Source organism: Diadema setosum, chromosome 14, assembly GCF_964275005.1.
Source record: "Diadema setosum chromosome 14, eeDiaSeto1, whole genome shotgun sequence".
Taxonomy (NCBI): Eukaryota; Metazoa; Echinodermata; class Echinoidea; order Diadematoida; family Diadematidae; genus Diadema; species Diadema setosum.
Window position 1 is genome coordinate 8,690,459 of NC_092698.1, and position 16,029 is coordinate 8,706,487.

At 39.4% G+C, this 16,029-nt stretch overlaps 1 protein-coding gene across 1 annotated transcript; it reads left to right on the forward strand.

The window, feature by feature from the left end:
• The first annotated feature begins 5,506 nt into the window (after positions 1-5,506).
• On the forward strand, positions 5,507-15,821 carry LOC140237638 (DNA-directed RNA polymerase III subunit RPC4-like). Its single transcript, XM_072317564.1, has 9 exons — positions 5,507-5,627; positions 7,537-7,730; positions 8,952-9,001; positions 9,299-9,486; positions 9,990-10,153; positions 10,962-11,166; positions 12,306-12,601; positions 13,061-13,198; positions 14,048-15,821. Exons 2-9 carry the CDS (start codon positions 7,590-7,592, stop codon positions 14,171-14,173), a joined length of 1,308 nt encoding a protein of 435 aa, XP_072173665.1. The 5' UTR covers positions 5,507-5,627; positions 7,537-7,589; the 3' UTR covers positions 14,174-15,821.
• The last annotated feature ends 208 nt before the right edge of the window (positions 15,822-16,029 follow it).

Genomic DNA, 16,029 nt, shown 5'->3' on the forward strand with positions numbered 1-16,029 from the left:
AAAAAATGAAAAAAGGACAATAATTATAACATTGTGTAGACTCAATATAAGAAATTGCCGGTCTTTGCTGAACAACCTGTTTGAACAAATACATGACAAAAACTCCAGCGCAATGATGCATCTTTGAGTATTACATGTGCTATCATAAAAGTGAATTATTTGGAGAAAAAAATAAAGCGGCAAAGGACATACCAAGAGATGAAGAAACTGACTTTGTTTATTTGTTTGCTTGTTTGTTTTGTTTTTGCTATTTCTATCGTGGTACATGTATATTATCGCAAATTACTACTGACACGTCGATAACTGAATTGTCGAGAATGAGATAATCTGCCACATCTGAAGTGCAAATTCACCAAACAGAACATTTTCGAGGATGATCAACATTGAAACGTTAACCAAATACTTAATAGATGGCTTTCACAAGCTTTACTAATTTTGCGTTTGTCATTCGACCGCTTGTCTGAGTCACTACGACAAGTGATACTTTCATTACATATGCATATATATACATATACATATATATATATATATATATATATATATATATATATATGTACAATGACATTGCAATAGACAATTTGACAAGAAGCTTTCTTGATATAATGCCACCCTCATGAGGTTGACTATAGATCAATAAAGTCACATCGTAAATGCACAAAGTGGTAGCAGTTTCACAAAGAATTTGACATAAAAGTTAATAGACAGTTTATATAGTGTTAAATGCAAAACACAGTTCCTTTGTGACTGCATAAACTGTCGATTTTTGCTCTAAAACGGAGACATAATGTTTATTATGTATAAATGTACCGTAGTTTGCGAAATATTGCTGTGAAAACACCATTCTACTTAGATAACGACGGACTTGTGGAACACATGACTACGCCAAAACTACAGCAATCTCATAGCATGGTTGCTATGTGATGTTTAAAGGAAACCAAAACCCAAAGAGCAATGTGTGAGTGAAAGCAGCAACATTATTAGAGCACATCAGTGAAAATTTGAGGAAAATCGGACAATTGATGCAAAACTTATGGAATGTTAAAGTTTTTGTATTATAATGACTGCATGAGGAGGCTACTCCACTTAATGATGCCATGGCGTAATACTTAATTCTGAGTAATACACACCGTTAAAACCAAAACAACAACAACCACCATATGTTGATAACAATATTATAACGAAAATTCAACATACTTTCATTTTTCTAGCTTGATGAAAGAGCACTTGACTAACCTCTTTCACAAAGCAGGGGGAATGATATTACTCTTAACATATGTCAGTAACAAGTTGATGGAATGCATATTTTCCATTAAAAGAATTATTTTGGGGGAATTCTTCTTTTATTTTCTTTATATTGTTGTCCACACATAAAGTCATAAACTCTAGTAGTCTCCTTATCCAGTCATTACAACACTAAAACTTTAAAAATTCATAACTGTTGCATCGATTGTTCGATTTTCCTCAAGCTTTCACTGATGTGTTCTGGTGTACTAATGTTGCTGCTTTCCCTAAAATTCACATTTCTCTCAGGGTTTTGGTTTCCTTTGATAACCGATTACATCATATCGGGATAGTAGTACATGTACCTATCAGGAGTGAATAACATGCACAGCTTGTTAGCTGTATGTCATTCAATACTACTGCCATACAAGGGTACGTTCCGATCATCAATACGCATTCAAAGTTTTTTCCTATCCACTACTGAACAGGAGTCGGTACATCAACTTTTATTTTCTAACACATCCGGTCTCAAAATACAACCCATTATCCTTGCAAATCATGTCAGTCAGACATTATTTTGTATTTTTAGAGCCTGAATATTCGATATATTGCAAGCAAATTTCAGATGGAAGAAGATGAACTTTGAGCCCTTCTGAGAAGTATGTTCCGGCTTTAATTTCACTCGTCTTCACAAACGGGGATATTGGTCACATCACACATTTCTATGCAATTCAGGAGGCTGACGATGTCATATCGTCACAAGTCTCCCATTGGTTTTTAGCAAATACCCCCCAAAATCATCACTGCTATGTTGCAATAGCTCTAATGATGATTTCGTGCAATGGTCAAAACCTTTTTTTTTTAATTTCAAGACGGTAATTTGAATAAGGTTTTGTGTGTAGCCTTACGTCACTGGGAGTCTTATCAGGCTGTGACAAGATAGATTAATTAGACAAAAATAGACATGACTCGTAAGACCGTAGCTAAGTTGCATGCAATTTTATTTTGTAAACTACAATCTATCAAACGCCTGACAAAGTTTTTCTCTAGAGTACGCTCGGGGTGCACGCCCCAAAAAGGAGTCGCTTTGTTCGAACGAAATAGCTTCCAGCGCACCTGTCCATAACCTGCTGGTTCGCAGCTATAAACAGCCGCAGTTCCTGCCGTAGGAGGAGGAAAAGCATCGTTTTCGGCAGTTAGTCTGGGTGCCAAAGCCACTTTTTGGGCCTAACCTTGTTTTACCGTCCACCCAATGTTTTTTTGATGGTTTTACCCTATTTCGGGGGTGCTGAATCCGAATCCGGATGATGCAACTCTTGCATCCTTGAGGGTTTTGAGATATTCAAGATGGCCGCCAAAATGGCCGCCCGAACTGGAAATTCCCACGTATTTCCTTCTAAATGGTGATAGATTGAAAACAATTGACGGTTTTACCCTATTTCGGGGGTGCTGAATCCGAATCCGGATGATGCAACTCTTGCATCCTTGAGGGTTTTGAGATATTCAAGATGGCCGCCAAAATGGCCGCCAAAATCGAACATTCCCTCGTATTTCCTTCTAAATGGTGTGAAATTGAAAATAATTGATAATTCTACCCTATTTGGAAGGTACTGAATCCGAATATGGATGATGCAACTCATGCATCCATGAAGTTTTTGAGATATTCAAGATGGCCGCCAAAATGGCCGCGTCAATTAAAACCGGAAATTCGCACGTATTTCCTTCTAAATGGTGAGAAATTGAAAATAATTGATGGTTTTACCCTATTTCGAGGGTGCTGAATCCGAAACTGGATGATGCAACTCTTGCATCCATGAAGTTTTTGAGATATTCAAGATGGCCAAGTGTACTGAAATTACCTAGTATTACCTGTCTTAATCCATGAGCAGTTTTAATCTCTTCATCCATGAACACTCAAATTGGTTATTTGGTCTATATTGATGGTCTTGGTGACATTGTTGAAGACACGAGTGGGACATTTTTATAGTTATGCTTCATTTTTTTTTTTAATTATGATGTTACATTATATATACACGAGCGGACGGTCATATCACAGGTAACGCGAAAAAAATTGAGTAAAAAAACAAACGACAACATGGAAGGTATTAATTCAAGTATAAGAAAATGTTAAGGAGTTTCCGTTCATACAGGACATTATAGATGTCCCAAAACCTTAAAAGACCTTCAGCACCCTCGAAATAGGGTAAGACCATCAATTTATTATAAAAATTTTACCATTAAGAAAAAATATATTAACATTGGAATTCTGCCACTTACTTTGGCTGTCATCTTGGTCGTCTAAAAACTATAAAGAATGGATGAATTTAAACAACCAAGTTTCGAGGGTGCTGAATAGGGTCTAAAATTTTCCAATTTTTGACAGTTATTTTGGCGGTCATCTTGGTCATCTCAAAAACCCTTAAAAAGAATACGAAAGTTGCATCAACCAGGTTCGGACTCAGCACCCTCGAAATAGAGTAAAACCGCCAATTGTTTTCAATTTTACACCATTTAGAAGGTAACAGAGGGCTTACATGGAAAATTTCGTTTTTAACGGCCATTTAGGGGCCATTCTGGCGGCCATCTTTATTATCTCAAATCCTTCAAGGAAGCAAGAGCTGTATCCTGGAGCTTCAAATTCAGCAAACTCAAAATAGTGTAAACCCACCAACTGTTTTATATTTTACACCATTTAGAAGGAAATAGGGGGTCTACATATGAATTTCCGTTTTTGGCGGTCATTTTTGGCGACCATCTTTATCATCTCAAAACCCTTAAGGATGCAAGAGTTGTATCCTGAGCTTTGGATTCAGCACACTCAAAATAAGTTGAAAACCACCAATGGCTTTCAATATATGGGAACTTCCGTTTTGGGTGGCCATTCTGGCGGCCATATTGAACATCTCAAAATCGTCAACAATGCAGGAGTTGCATCATCCAGATTCTCATTCAGCACCCTCGGAATAGGGCAAAACCATCAATTGTTTTCAATTTCTCACCATTTAGAAGGAAATACGAGGGAATTTTCGGTTTTGGCGGCCATTTTGGCGGCCGTATTGAATATCTCAAAATCCTCAAGGAAGCAAGAGTCGCATTATCCAGATTCGGATTCAGCACCCTCGAAATAGGGTAAAGCCATCAATTGTTTTCCATATCTCACCATTTAGAAGGAAATACGTGGGAAATTCCCGTTTTGATTGGCGGCCATTTTGGCGGCCATCTTGAATATCTCGAAAACTTCATGGATGCAAGAGTTTCATCATCCAGATTCGGATTCAGCACCCCCGAAATAGGGTAAAACCATCAAAAAACATTGGGTGGACGGTAAAACAAGGTTAGGCCCAAAAAGTGGCTTTGGCACCCATACTAGAGTTTTTGGGCGCGCAGTCTCTCGATTATCGCAATCAGAAAATTTGTGCCCTCTCTTGTTCGCACCAAGGAAAAGGGGACGGATCCCAGACTACAACCAACCGAAAGCAAGGACAATGCTCATCGGAGACCCGCCATTCACCTTGACCCGTCCAACTCCATTCAACTACAGGGACAAATAAAAGAGATAATCTCTGCAGAGCCATTTTGGCGGCCATCTTGAATATCTCGAAATCTTCATGGATGCAAGAGTTGCATCATCCAGATTCTCATTCAGCACCCTCGAAATAGGGTAAAACCATCAATTGTTTTCAATTTCTCACCATTTAGAAGGAAATACATGGGAATTTCCAGTTTTAATTGGCGCGGCCATTTTGGCGGCCATCTTGAATATCTCAAAAACTTCATGGATGCATGAGTTGCATCATCCATATTCGGATTCAGCACCTTCCAAATAGGATACAATTATCAATTGTTTTCAATTTCACACCATTTAGAAGGAAATACGTGGGAATTTTCGGTTTTGGCGGCCATTTTGGCGGCCATCTTGAATATCTCAAAACCCTCAAGGATGCAAGAGTTGCATCATCCAGATTCGGATTCAGCACCCTCGAAATAGGGTAAAACCAGGAATTGTTTTCAATATCTCACCATTTAGAAGGAAATACGTGGGAATTTCCAGTTCGGGCGGCCATTTTGGCGGCCATCTTGAATATCTCAAAATCCTCAAGGATGCAAGAGTTGCATCATCCAGATTCGGATTCAGCATCCCCGAAATAGGGTAAAACCATAAAAAAAAACATTGGGTGGACGGTAAAACAAGGTTCAGCCTCTGGCACCCAGACTAAGTCGGCAGCCTTTGTCGAACGTTTTCTGTCGCATAGCGTCCGCGTCCTGCCGACTTTTTCAAGATGGAGGGCGACCTCAACGTTAAAGTTCTGGGGAGTGTACGATCTTTGATTGCACCACCAAGATCCGTGCGGTGCGTATGAGGTACCAGATATGACTGAGCAAAGTGTCTTTTAATGCATAAAAAGGTAAGATAGTTATGTTACGACCTACAGCAGTGAAGAGAGATAGTATGTGATTTGATTGAATGTGATCTCTAAGAATATACTGTACGTCAAGACTCGTAAACTTCGTATCTATGCCCGCGTGAGTGAACACCGATGTGTATATTCAGTCCCGTATATTCAATTATATGTTGGGGAATGTGTAATTGCAGACTAGGTAGCTACCTCCACAACTGATCGGCTACCACAAGTGCACACTGCATACTGCACCCATCGATCGATGACTGCACCGCGATCTAACAATTATCGGTCTGAGCTGCCCATGGTATATAGGCTGACAAGTTCACAAGGATAATAACAGCTTAAGATTAACAGCAGGTCTTCAAAATTATAACCTAGCATAGACACCACCCACCCTAGAGAGTAGAGTAGACCATCTCTACTAACCGTTAGAGTAAGAGACATAAACCCCTGCTGGTTAGTGCTGCACTACCCGGTCCGGCAGCGTACAGATCCAGATCCAGCTCCAGACCCAGATGGCCCGAATTTACGAAGGTGGTACAAATGAAACCATGGTTTAAACCATGGACAAAACCATGGAGCGCCAAGTGTCGCACGGAATATTTCGTTACGAAATTGGTCATTTTGTCAACAAAATGACCGTTTCGTAAACGAAATTATCATTTTGTGGATGAAAAGTTCACTTAGGTACGAAATGTTGTCATTTCATTATAAAACGATTATTTCATCGACGAAATGACTGATTTTGTAATGAAATATTCCATGCGACACTTGGCTCTCCATGGTTTTTGTCCATGGTTTAAACCATGGTTCCATTTGTACCACCTTCGTGAATTCGGGCCATAGAGTAAATTTAATTAGAATGTTGAAATTATGGTTAGAAAGAAAGAGAATGTCTTCGGTGAGATTACAATGAGCACAACACAGATGCATAATTATTTCATGATTGAGTTTATCCTGCAGGGACATCTCTCGGCCCCATATTTGCAGCAATGCCATGTCTCCAATTTTGAGCTTAGCTCCACCCCTCTGTGCATTAACAGAGCCGGCGGAGCATTTTCAAAAGAGGGGGGGGGGGGGTACACTTTGGGTTTCATGAGCTAACAAGCAAAAAAAAGATACCGGGTAATAATAAAGAGCGTTGACGGGTTATTGACGTTTCAGTTCCGTACTAGGCCCCATCATAATCATTCTAGCTGAGGCATCACATGATTGGATGCATTGCCATGAGTAGACATGCCTTTTTGATATCTTCTCTAGACCCTCTACATCATGAGCCACAAGACAAGTTAAGAAATATGTTTGAACCAAATACTAAACAATTAGTCCTCATGTCATATCTTTGTAAATGTTGTGAAACAATGAGCATGGACATAAATCTTGGCCAAGTAGGGTCTACATGTCAATGTGATTTGAATTGTAAATGTCACCAGAAAGAAATAAAATATATTTAATGCGCATATATGACTTTCTGAAATCATGGCTTGTATCTTGGGATGCTTTATACTCCATGATGTATTTTCGGCCCATTTAGAAATGACTCTGACTTTCATTTAATGTGATATTGAGGAATGATGATTGAGCAATGATACTTCTGACTACTGTACAATTGTACTTGACCCTCCTGACTTGAGTTTGATGTATAACAGGGATGTGCTTGTGTCTCCATTAATTGTTTTCTAAAGACCTAAAGAGTTGTTTAATTGTCATTCTGGTGGACATAAAACTACCAAGTTTCTGTTAATGAAATACATGAGAATAATTTCAAGTGTGAACAGACAAGTCATTTGATATTTTGTTTTCTGTTTGAAAACTGCTCCAAATCATCATCTGATCCTTTAAATACCATAATAACTGCCTCCCTGTGGTCATTTTAAATTGCAAATATGTTCTCTTCCGTGATTCAAAAAAGTTGGAGGACGCGCATCTTGTTCAGAGTTTGTGTGGAGAGCTGGCCTGTAAGACATGTCAAGCAATCCATCTGGACAGGGCTCGTCGGGAACTATTCCCCGGGGCCTGGTCAACCGTAGAGGGAGTGTGATCAAACCCAGCGAGCGCCTGCCTTCCTTACGCACACGTGACCTCACACTGGGGGGAATACCAAAGGCAAGTATGAAGAATATGAGGACCAGCACCTATCACAGCAGCTGTCAGTTGCAAATTATCATTACAGTGGTAACCCTGTAAGTTGCCATGTGCTTTCATCACCATTCCAGTAGTTCATCCAAACTTGACCTAGCTGTAGTTGTAAAGTTAGCAAGCCCACTCAAATTGAGCGATTTGCCTTGCTCCAACTGGATGGTCATGGTGACACAATATTAATTAGGGGGAATGGGTTATCTCCATTCCTGGACAGTTAGTTTCCAGACATCTGTACCAATCACTGAAGACAGCAGTCCAGCATGTGTGCCAATCGGTTAGCAAAGCACAAGGAAGGTTGAACAGGAATGAATATGAAAGTTGTTCAGTCTGAGGCTATGATCCTACTTTGTTTACAACATTATATTATTCTAAATGTCTTTGTATAATCCTAATACTAGTACATCTAAACTATACAGTGAAGTTGTACTTATTACCTCCGCCAAGGGGGGAGGTTATGTTTTCGTTACCGTTGGTTTGTTTGTCTGTGTGCAACATAACTCAAAAAGTAGTTAACGGCTTTGGATGAAACTTACAGGAAATGTTGAGAATGACACAAGTAACAAACGATTAAATTTTGGTAGTGATCTGAGAATTTTGGGGGAATTTATGAAGGATTTTTGATATTTTGACAGGTAAGGTCAATGTACTTTGGAGTTCACGCTGCGCATATTTGAGGTTTTCAGACACGCACTAAAGTGCGTGCTCTAGTATCTGCTAGGGCGAGGCACGCAGCTGAGGGTTTATGACATAACAAAAGCTTCTATATTGGGAAATCGGGCGATTTTTCAGGATGTATACCTATGGGTGTGGAAATCACTGATCTCTATGGAAGAGCCCAAGTCGTGGACAGGAGAAAAATCTCTTTGGGAAGGGTAAGATCATCGGTGGAAAGTAGCTGCTTGGCGGAGGTCTGCGCTCTCAGAGTGCTTTTCTAGTTTTGTCTTGTTCAAGGATGTGAGAGGTAAATCTGTATGATCTGATAATTGTGATTGTGATATCTGTTTTCCTACTTCAGTAACACTGGTCATTGGACCGTGTATGTCATGCTTTTTGCTCATGGCTCAAATTTACCACATTACGACTCTTCTGCAGTCCCATGTTTTTCATATCATACTAATTGTCTCACATTATTTTTACCATTTGTTTGTCTTTATACGGATTCTTTGTTTTGTCTTGTTTTTGCAGAAATCCTTCAAGCCAAATATTCCTGTAAGGAAAGACAGGAACAAGGATGAGTAAGTGTGTGGAAAGTCACATTTTTGTATGTTAAGAAGTTGCACCTTTGCAGTGTTACTAAAGAAATAATTTTTACGTTTATTAAGAATCGTATGACTGTGTGTCATTTTCTAATTTCAGAAGAATCTGAAAAAAAGAAAACTTTCTTGAGCACAACAAATTTTCGAAGCAACAGATATCAGCCAATCTTTTAGTTCTCTACCTGTTAGAATCTGAGGGGGCAGTAAATTTTTATCTGCGATGTAATCTAAGTTTTGACATACAAAAGTTGTTGCTTTGTTGTTGTTTTTTTTTAGGGGCAAAGAGAAAGGAGATGCAGCTTCTTCATCGTCATCCTCACCCGTGGTATCAAAGTCTAGAGATGGGCCACGAGGAGACCGGAGTCGTGGGAGAGGCAGGGGGAGAGGGCGTGGCAAGGTGGAGTACATCCAGTCCCATTCCTCCATCTTTGAGGGCGGGCCCACGGAGAGGTTGAACTCGAGACGTGAGTGCATTGCTGCTGTTGGACAATGCCAAATCTATTTGGCTGTCTTTCCCTTTTGTTTCTTCTTCTTCTTTTTTTAAGTGTTGTGACATCGTATTGTGAGGATCCATTTTCATACATAGAGTTGTTGGTGCTCATACACCAATGAACATAAGCTTCCTAGGAAGTGATACTGTACAGATAAGCTCTTGTGACCCTGTATACATATTACATTTTGGCATCGAGTGACACAGTATAGATTGATCATGATATGATTACAATTAAAATACAGGCTGTATTATGAAAATAATATTAATGAACATGATACTGATTATGATAAAAGCAAAAAGGATAATGAAGACAGTTATTAAGACAGTAACAGTAATGCTTTTGAATTCTTATAATTATTGATCATTTTCTATTCATGGTAAATATCAACTGAGGTGGACAAAGGAAATATCCCACTTGATTTTGCTTGATTTCATGAATCTGTTTAATTGCAAGATCTATTTAATATTTTTCAGCCACTTCAAGTGTGTTTGAGAGGCCCAGCTTTGGAGGAGGAGGAGGAGGGGGTGATAGTAGGACTTCTTCAAGAGGTGGCAAAGGTGGCAGTAAAAAGGGCGTCGGCCATACAGGAGACTTTGTCGGTGGAGATGATCGTCTTCGAGAGCTTGTGAGAGATGATGTAAGCACCATTTGGGGAATAGGGATATAAGTTCCTCCTGCATACTTGGAAATTAAAGCTGCCTGCAAGAACAATTTGATACTTGTGAGAATGAGCAACACTTGAAAGAGAGAAACCAATTCACAATTGACCGAAATAGAAAGTGTAGCAGAAATTTATGTTGTATTGTACAGATTTTGTAACATTTTAATGTTAACATTATACAAAGGTGTACCCGGGAACAATTTGAAGACAGTCTTAAAGTGGACTGAAGAAAGATTGGAAGGTTTTGGCAGACATGGATGCTGTTTGAAATGAAGACAGTCTTACATTGGACTTACGAAAGATGATGGCCTGTGGTTTCATAAGAGTTTTTAACCCGTTGAGAACGAGTCCCGAGTATACTTGGGCAAGTGATATGGGAAATGTGTGTTGTAGCAAAATCAGTCCGTCCTCAATGGGTTAAATACCTTTTTGGTAGTGCACGTAACTGAATGCTTGCATGGCCATTGCTACTGTAACAGCTGATAAGATTTGGGGGGTTCATATTGTAGTGAATGTCGTGGTTATGATCAGGTGAGATCTTTCAGGAGGACAACTATTATACAATTGCAGTGGGACATTGAAGATGCAGTCCAGTATGCTGTGACTGTTGTAAATAAAACAAATTGATTGTTTAACATGAGATTAAATCAGTATTTAAATTTGTCATCAGTGCAATCACCTCCTTCCCATGTACACACTCTCCACCCAGCTGCAACAAGTATAATTCTAATGCCAGACACTGGAATGCATATCAGTTCTATCTGATTCCTCATATTTATCAAAGTTCATCAGTGACCTTGGGGATTCAAGCCTGGATGACCAGTACCAGCCAGTCTCATTGCCCATGGCCAAGCCAACCAAGGCAGTGGTCAAGGAGGTGACCACAAGGGAAAGGAAACCAGTGATCAAGGATGAGTCGGATGGTGATGATGACGATGAGTCCGAAGTGAAAATGGAGACAGATGACCTGCCAGATGTTAAAGTAAAAGGTATGTTTTGTTATTTTTGTCATTGATTAGTGCATGTCTTGTCTGAGACTGTATATTACGGGAATTTCCTCGAATATACATGTAGATTCAGTGAAATTCAGAAATTAGTGAAAGCTATCATTGAAAAAAAAAGGTGAGAATTAGATTCTCCATTCACAAGTTGTAAATTTTTAAAGCTTTGGTTAGATCCATATACTGCTGCCTCAACATGGGAACTCTATCACAATGTGTGATGTTACAATATTGCAATATTTAGAGAAGGTACAAAGAATTTTACCAGCACCACTTTTCTGATCTCTAGAATTTGTCTTGTAACTGACATATGGTGAGGCTAGATTTTCTGCATGGCAAGTCAGGTGTTCTTTTGATGTTCAAGAAATATGACATTTTCTGCTGCTTGTCTTGATTCATTGGGAATCTGAACAACTCGCATGATCAATCCTTTCTTGGGGGAAATTTAAGTGAAAATATAATTTAATGTAATATTTTCAAGTCGAAGCAGACATCCGAGCATTAATGCTGAAGTTCAAATGTCTTTGTTGATGCTAATCTATGCTGTCTATTGAAGTCAAGGCAGGCGCTCAGAAATTAGTACTGAAATGTAGTTGTGACAGGATCTATTCTTTTTCATCACAGTTAACCTGTTGAAAACGAGTCCCGAATATATTCGGGCAAGTGTCTATGGGAAATGCGTGCTGTTGCAAAATTAGCCCATCCTCAACGAGTTAAGGTAGACGCCGTGACAATATAGGGTCCTCATATAGAATAATGTTAACCTGCCCTGAAGCAGTTAGGGAAGATGCGTGGAAATTAAAGCTGCAGTATAGTCATAATGAATTAATGTTTTTTACTGTCAGTTTCATCACATTAAACATAGGCATTGTAACAGTAGGGTTCTCGTATAAAATTATGTAACTCTGGTCAGAAGCATGCAGGGAAGACACTTGGAAATTAAAGCTCCAGCATAATCATGATGAATTTATTTTACTCGCAATCAATTTCATCGTGATGAAAGTAGACACTGTTTCAGTAGGGTCCTCATATAAAGTGATGTTACTCTGCCCTTTAAGCAGTCAGGGAAGAAATGTATGGAGATTAAAGCTCCATGTTAATCATGATGAATTTTTGTTGCCCTGCAGTCAAGACAGAGCCCGTAGACATGGAAGTTGACTTACCCGACGAGAAGAAGTTTGATAAAACTTCCCTTACTCCGCCTCCTCCGGTGACATCCCTCCTGGAGGAGGACAAGTTTTCGACGGGGAGACCCACCTGCCCCTCCCTCTTCATGAAGAGCAGGAAGTCGGAGGGAGAGCCCCTGTTCTTCCAGCTGCCGGACACCCTCCCTGGGCTCCCCATAGCTGAGGAAGAGGAGGAGGACCGGAAGCCTGTCATTTCCGGAGGGAGTGTTCAGAACCCAAAGAACAGCACAAAGAAGGTAGTACTGCTTTTAGTGAAAGTTAAGCTTCGGTTGTCATTGATCCATTTGTCGTAGATTGTAGAGCACAGAGGACAGTATAATATCTTCCAGTTTCTATCTCAGGAAAACTTTTTTTGTTGTTTTAAATTCAATTGTTTTAGAATAGACATTTCAGGAATACGTTTTGATAGTTCCGTATCTGTTTTGAGGTTAGAACTCACTGAAGGCTTGAATTCAATTTCCAGTGCATGTCATCAACCTTTGCTTCATTCATTTTGCTTCTGCAAATTGTAGTGTGTCACTGGAAATAATCTCTCTTTGCTGCACATTATGAATAGTTCTCAAAGTGACACAAAGTAGCAGTTATCATTGTGGTGTGACCCACAGTTCTTGTGACGAATGCAGGACCATACACTTCACATGAAGATATTTTCTCTTTCTGCTCCTCCTTTTGCTCCACTGGTTTGCTAAACGTAGCGACCATGCACTCTCAAGGATCTCCCTGAGGGTTTTCTGGGGAAGCTGCAAGTCCTGAAGTCTGGAAAGACAAGACTAGTCCTCACCAACGGTGTCACCCTGGATGTCACCATGGGAACGCCCTGTGGGTTCTTACAGGTATGACTGTATGCTGCTTTATGCCCTGTATGTTCTAGTTTATGAGGTCATGACCTGGGGAATAGACTGCTGTATCATTGCCTGGTATAGGGATGATGATACACCATACAAATTAGATCTGACAAAGACTGCTGGTATTCTGTCCTTCTTGAGCCCTTAGAAAGCTTAGTAGTATACTCTTTTCTTTTGTATTGTACACTCAAAGAAGTAAAAAAAAAAAACAACCAACAACAACAAAAAACCCCAACAAAAACGAACAGTAAAATATGCTAATTGAGATATATTTCATTGGATATTTGAACAGCAACTGATGTACTCCAGAGGGGGGAAATCAAGATACTTGTTACAATAGAGGGTTCATTTTGCTTCACGTAAATGAATTGTGTGTGCAGATTAATAATCATTTTTATCATGAATTTTGTTGAAGGTTTGACTGTAGGATTTTGAGCATAACAACACATAGTTACCCTTAGTTTTATCTGGGCAGTTACACTTTTGTAAGCAACTGCTTTCAGTGCAATAACTGGTGGTAAAATGTCCTACAGGCAAAGTGTGTGTGGGACACAAATGTGCTGAAAATGTGGACTATTTTGGGGTGTGGAAATATGTCCTCATTTTGTGTGTGACTGAACTAGCACAATACGGACTTCACCCAAATATCTGTTGACATATCCATGTATGTACTGAAAAACTTTCATTTGTGAAATGTCATCAAGTGATGTTTACTGAAATTAGTCCACTGTGAAAAATTGATAATATGAAAGTTTGTACCTTAACAGTGTGTTCTTTTGATACACGCATACACAACACACTCACATATTTCTCAATTTCCCACATTGCTCCATGCAGGACTTGGTGTCCGTCCGCATCCGGGACGGGGAGGATGAAACCAGCGAGATGCTCACATTGGGTCACATCAAACACCGCATCATCTGCACCCCGAACTTTGAGAGCCTCCTTGCCATGCCCCCATGACCACACCCTATTTCTATTCTCACCTCATATTAGAGCCTCTCCTGTGTCGTGGAAAGATACTCGGACTCGCGTCTTCAAAGACGGCATGTCTATTTAGAATTACGTTGCTATGCAACATATGATCCTTGCTCATTGGAGTTTTTACCACATGTGATGGAAACTCTGGAAGACACCCAAAGGCATCTCAGCATCTGCCATGGATGAGGGACAAAGAGTGTTCATAAAGAGCTCCATATGTGTATGTCATCAAAAGGAGAACCCTCAGATCAAGGGGCTATTACCAGCAGAGCTGCCAAGTCTCCCTGATTCTGCAGGAGTCTCCCTAAAAATGTCAAAATCTTTTCATGTCTGAATAAGAGAATATTACAATCTCCCTGATTTGGGAATTATTTTCCCTCATTGAAATGCATTCAACACACAGATATCTTTCTGATTGCTAAGTGGAATCTCCCTGATTTGGATGTGGGAATGTTGGCAGACCTTTACCAGGGTAGAAGTACAAAACAGACGCCCCAAAACATTCTGTCAGTTTCCTGAAGGCCTCCTCCTAATGTCTTTGGTTCTTTACCCAACCTGTGAAGGTTTCATATTAACAATTACATTCGTCTCATTTTGTTTTAATATTTTGCTAAACCCGTCAAATCTTCGGTGTACTTTGCTGCAGGAATTATAATCTTGTCATTTGATTGACACTTCTGAATTTCACAGCATATCTTATATCAGAGAAAGGTCACAAAGGTAGTGTGGTTTGATTCATCAAATCTGCCGAAAATCAGAAACAAAGTTTTGTCAACTTAGGAGAGAAAGAGAAACTTCAATCTTCAAGCAGTATTTCTGCTTTCTTGGTTCCAGCATGATAAAAATTGGTGACATGCTCTTATTCTCATCACAACCTGGAAATAAAAGCATACAAAACTCAACTCAAGAGTACATGTGTTACTATCATAGTGTACCTGCCTGATAGAGGAAAGAGCCTTATTTATGGTGGTATTGATAGCCATGTTATGAATAATGAATTGCTGACACTGTTTTCTTGTTAAATCACTGTGTCTTGTGTAAATTGTGTGGAAGTTTGCTGTTTCTCAGACTTTGTCTAGTTGTGAAATCTGATGAAGCAAATGGACTCTTGAACTGTTTATTTGTGGAAAAATGGCAGTGATAAATGAATCTTTGTTTTGTATTTATGTTATAATTTTTTTATGATTCCAGTTCTTAATGATTTCTATTTCCATTTAATAGTATGTGTGCATTTAAAAAAATATCCAGTGTTTGTTACCACTCAAAAGGACAGCACACAAGTAAATAACAAAAATGTATGTTTTGAAGAATGAGTAATCAATTATTGTTATAGAATGGGTAGCAAGAATCCTGCGATCTCATTGGTCGAGAGCTATGTGTTTATTTATACTGGCCGCATGCTGAGTCACAGTGGTAAACATGTTATCGCGCACTTGTAACAAAGATTCACGCATTAAGCAAGCGTTCGCGCACTCATTACGAGACACCTATTGGCTAAAACAACCATGCATCAGTTTTTACTGATGCACGGTTAACCATGCGTCCAATAAAAACTGATGCATGGTTTTCGGGCTCTCGTTTATGGCAAGCGAAAAGGAAATGCATCCAGTAAATTTGTCATCGGGTAACACGATAGAAAAATGGGGTTTTTGGCAAGAAAATAACCCATATTATAAAACAGATGATGCACATGTCTTTTGTGCGTCAGTCAGAATATAGTGTGCATGTGGTAACTATGGAATTTAGCCTAAACCCACTTGGCTTAGCCTCGTGGGTTAAGCATTCCATAGTTACCTTATGCACACAATTCCGACTGACGCACTCAGACCTGTGTGTCA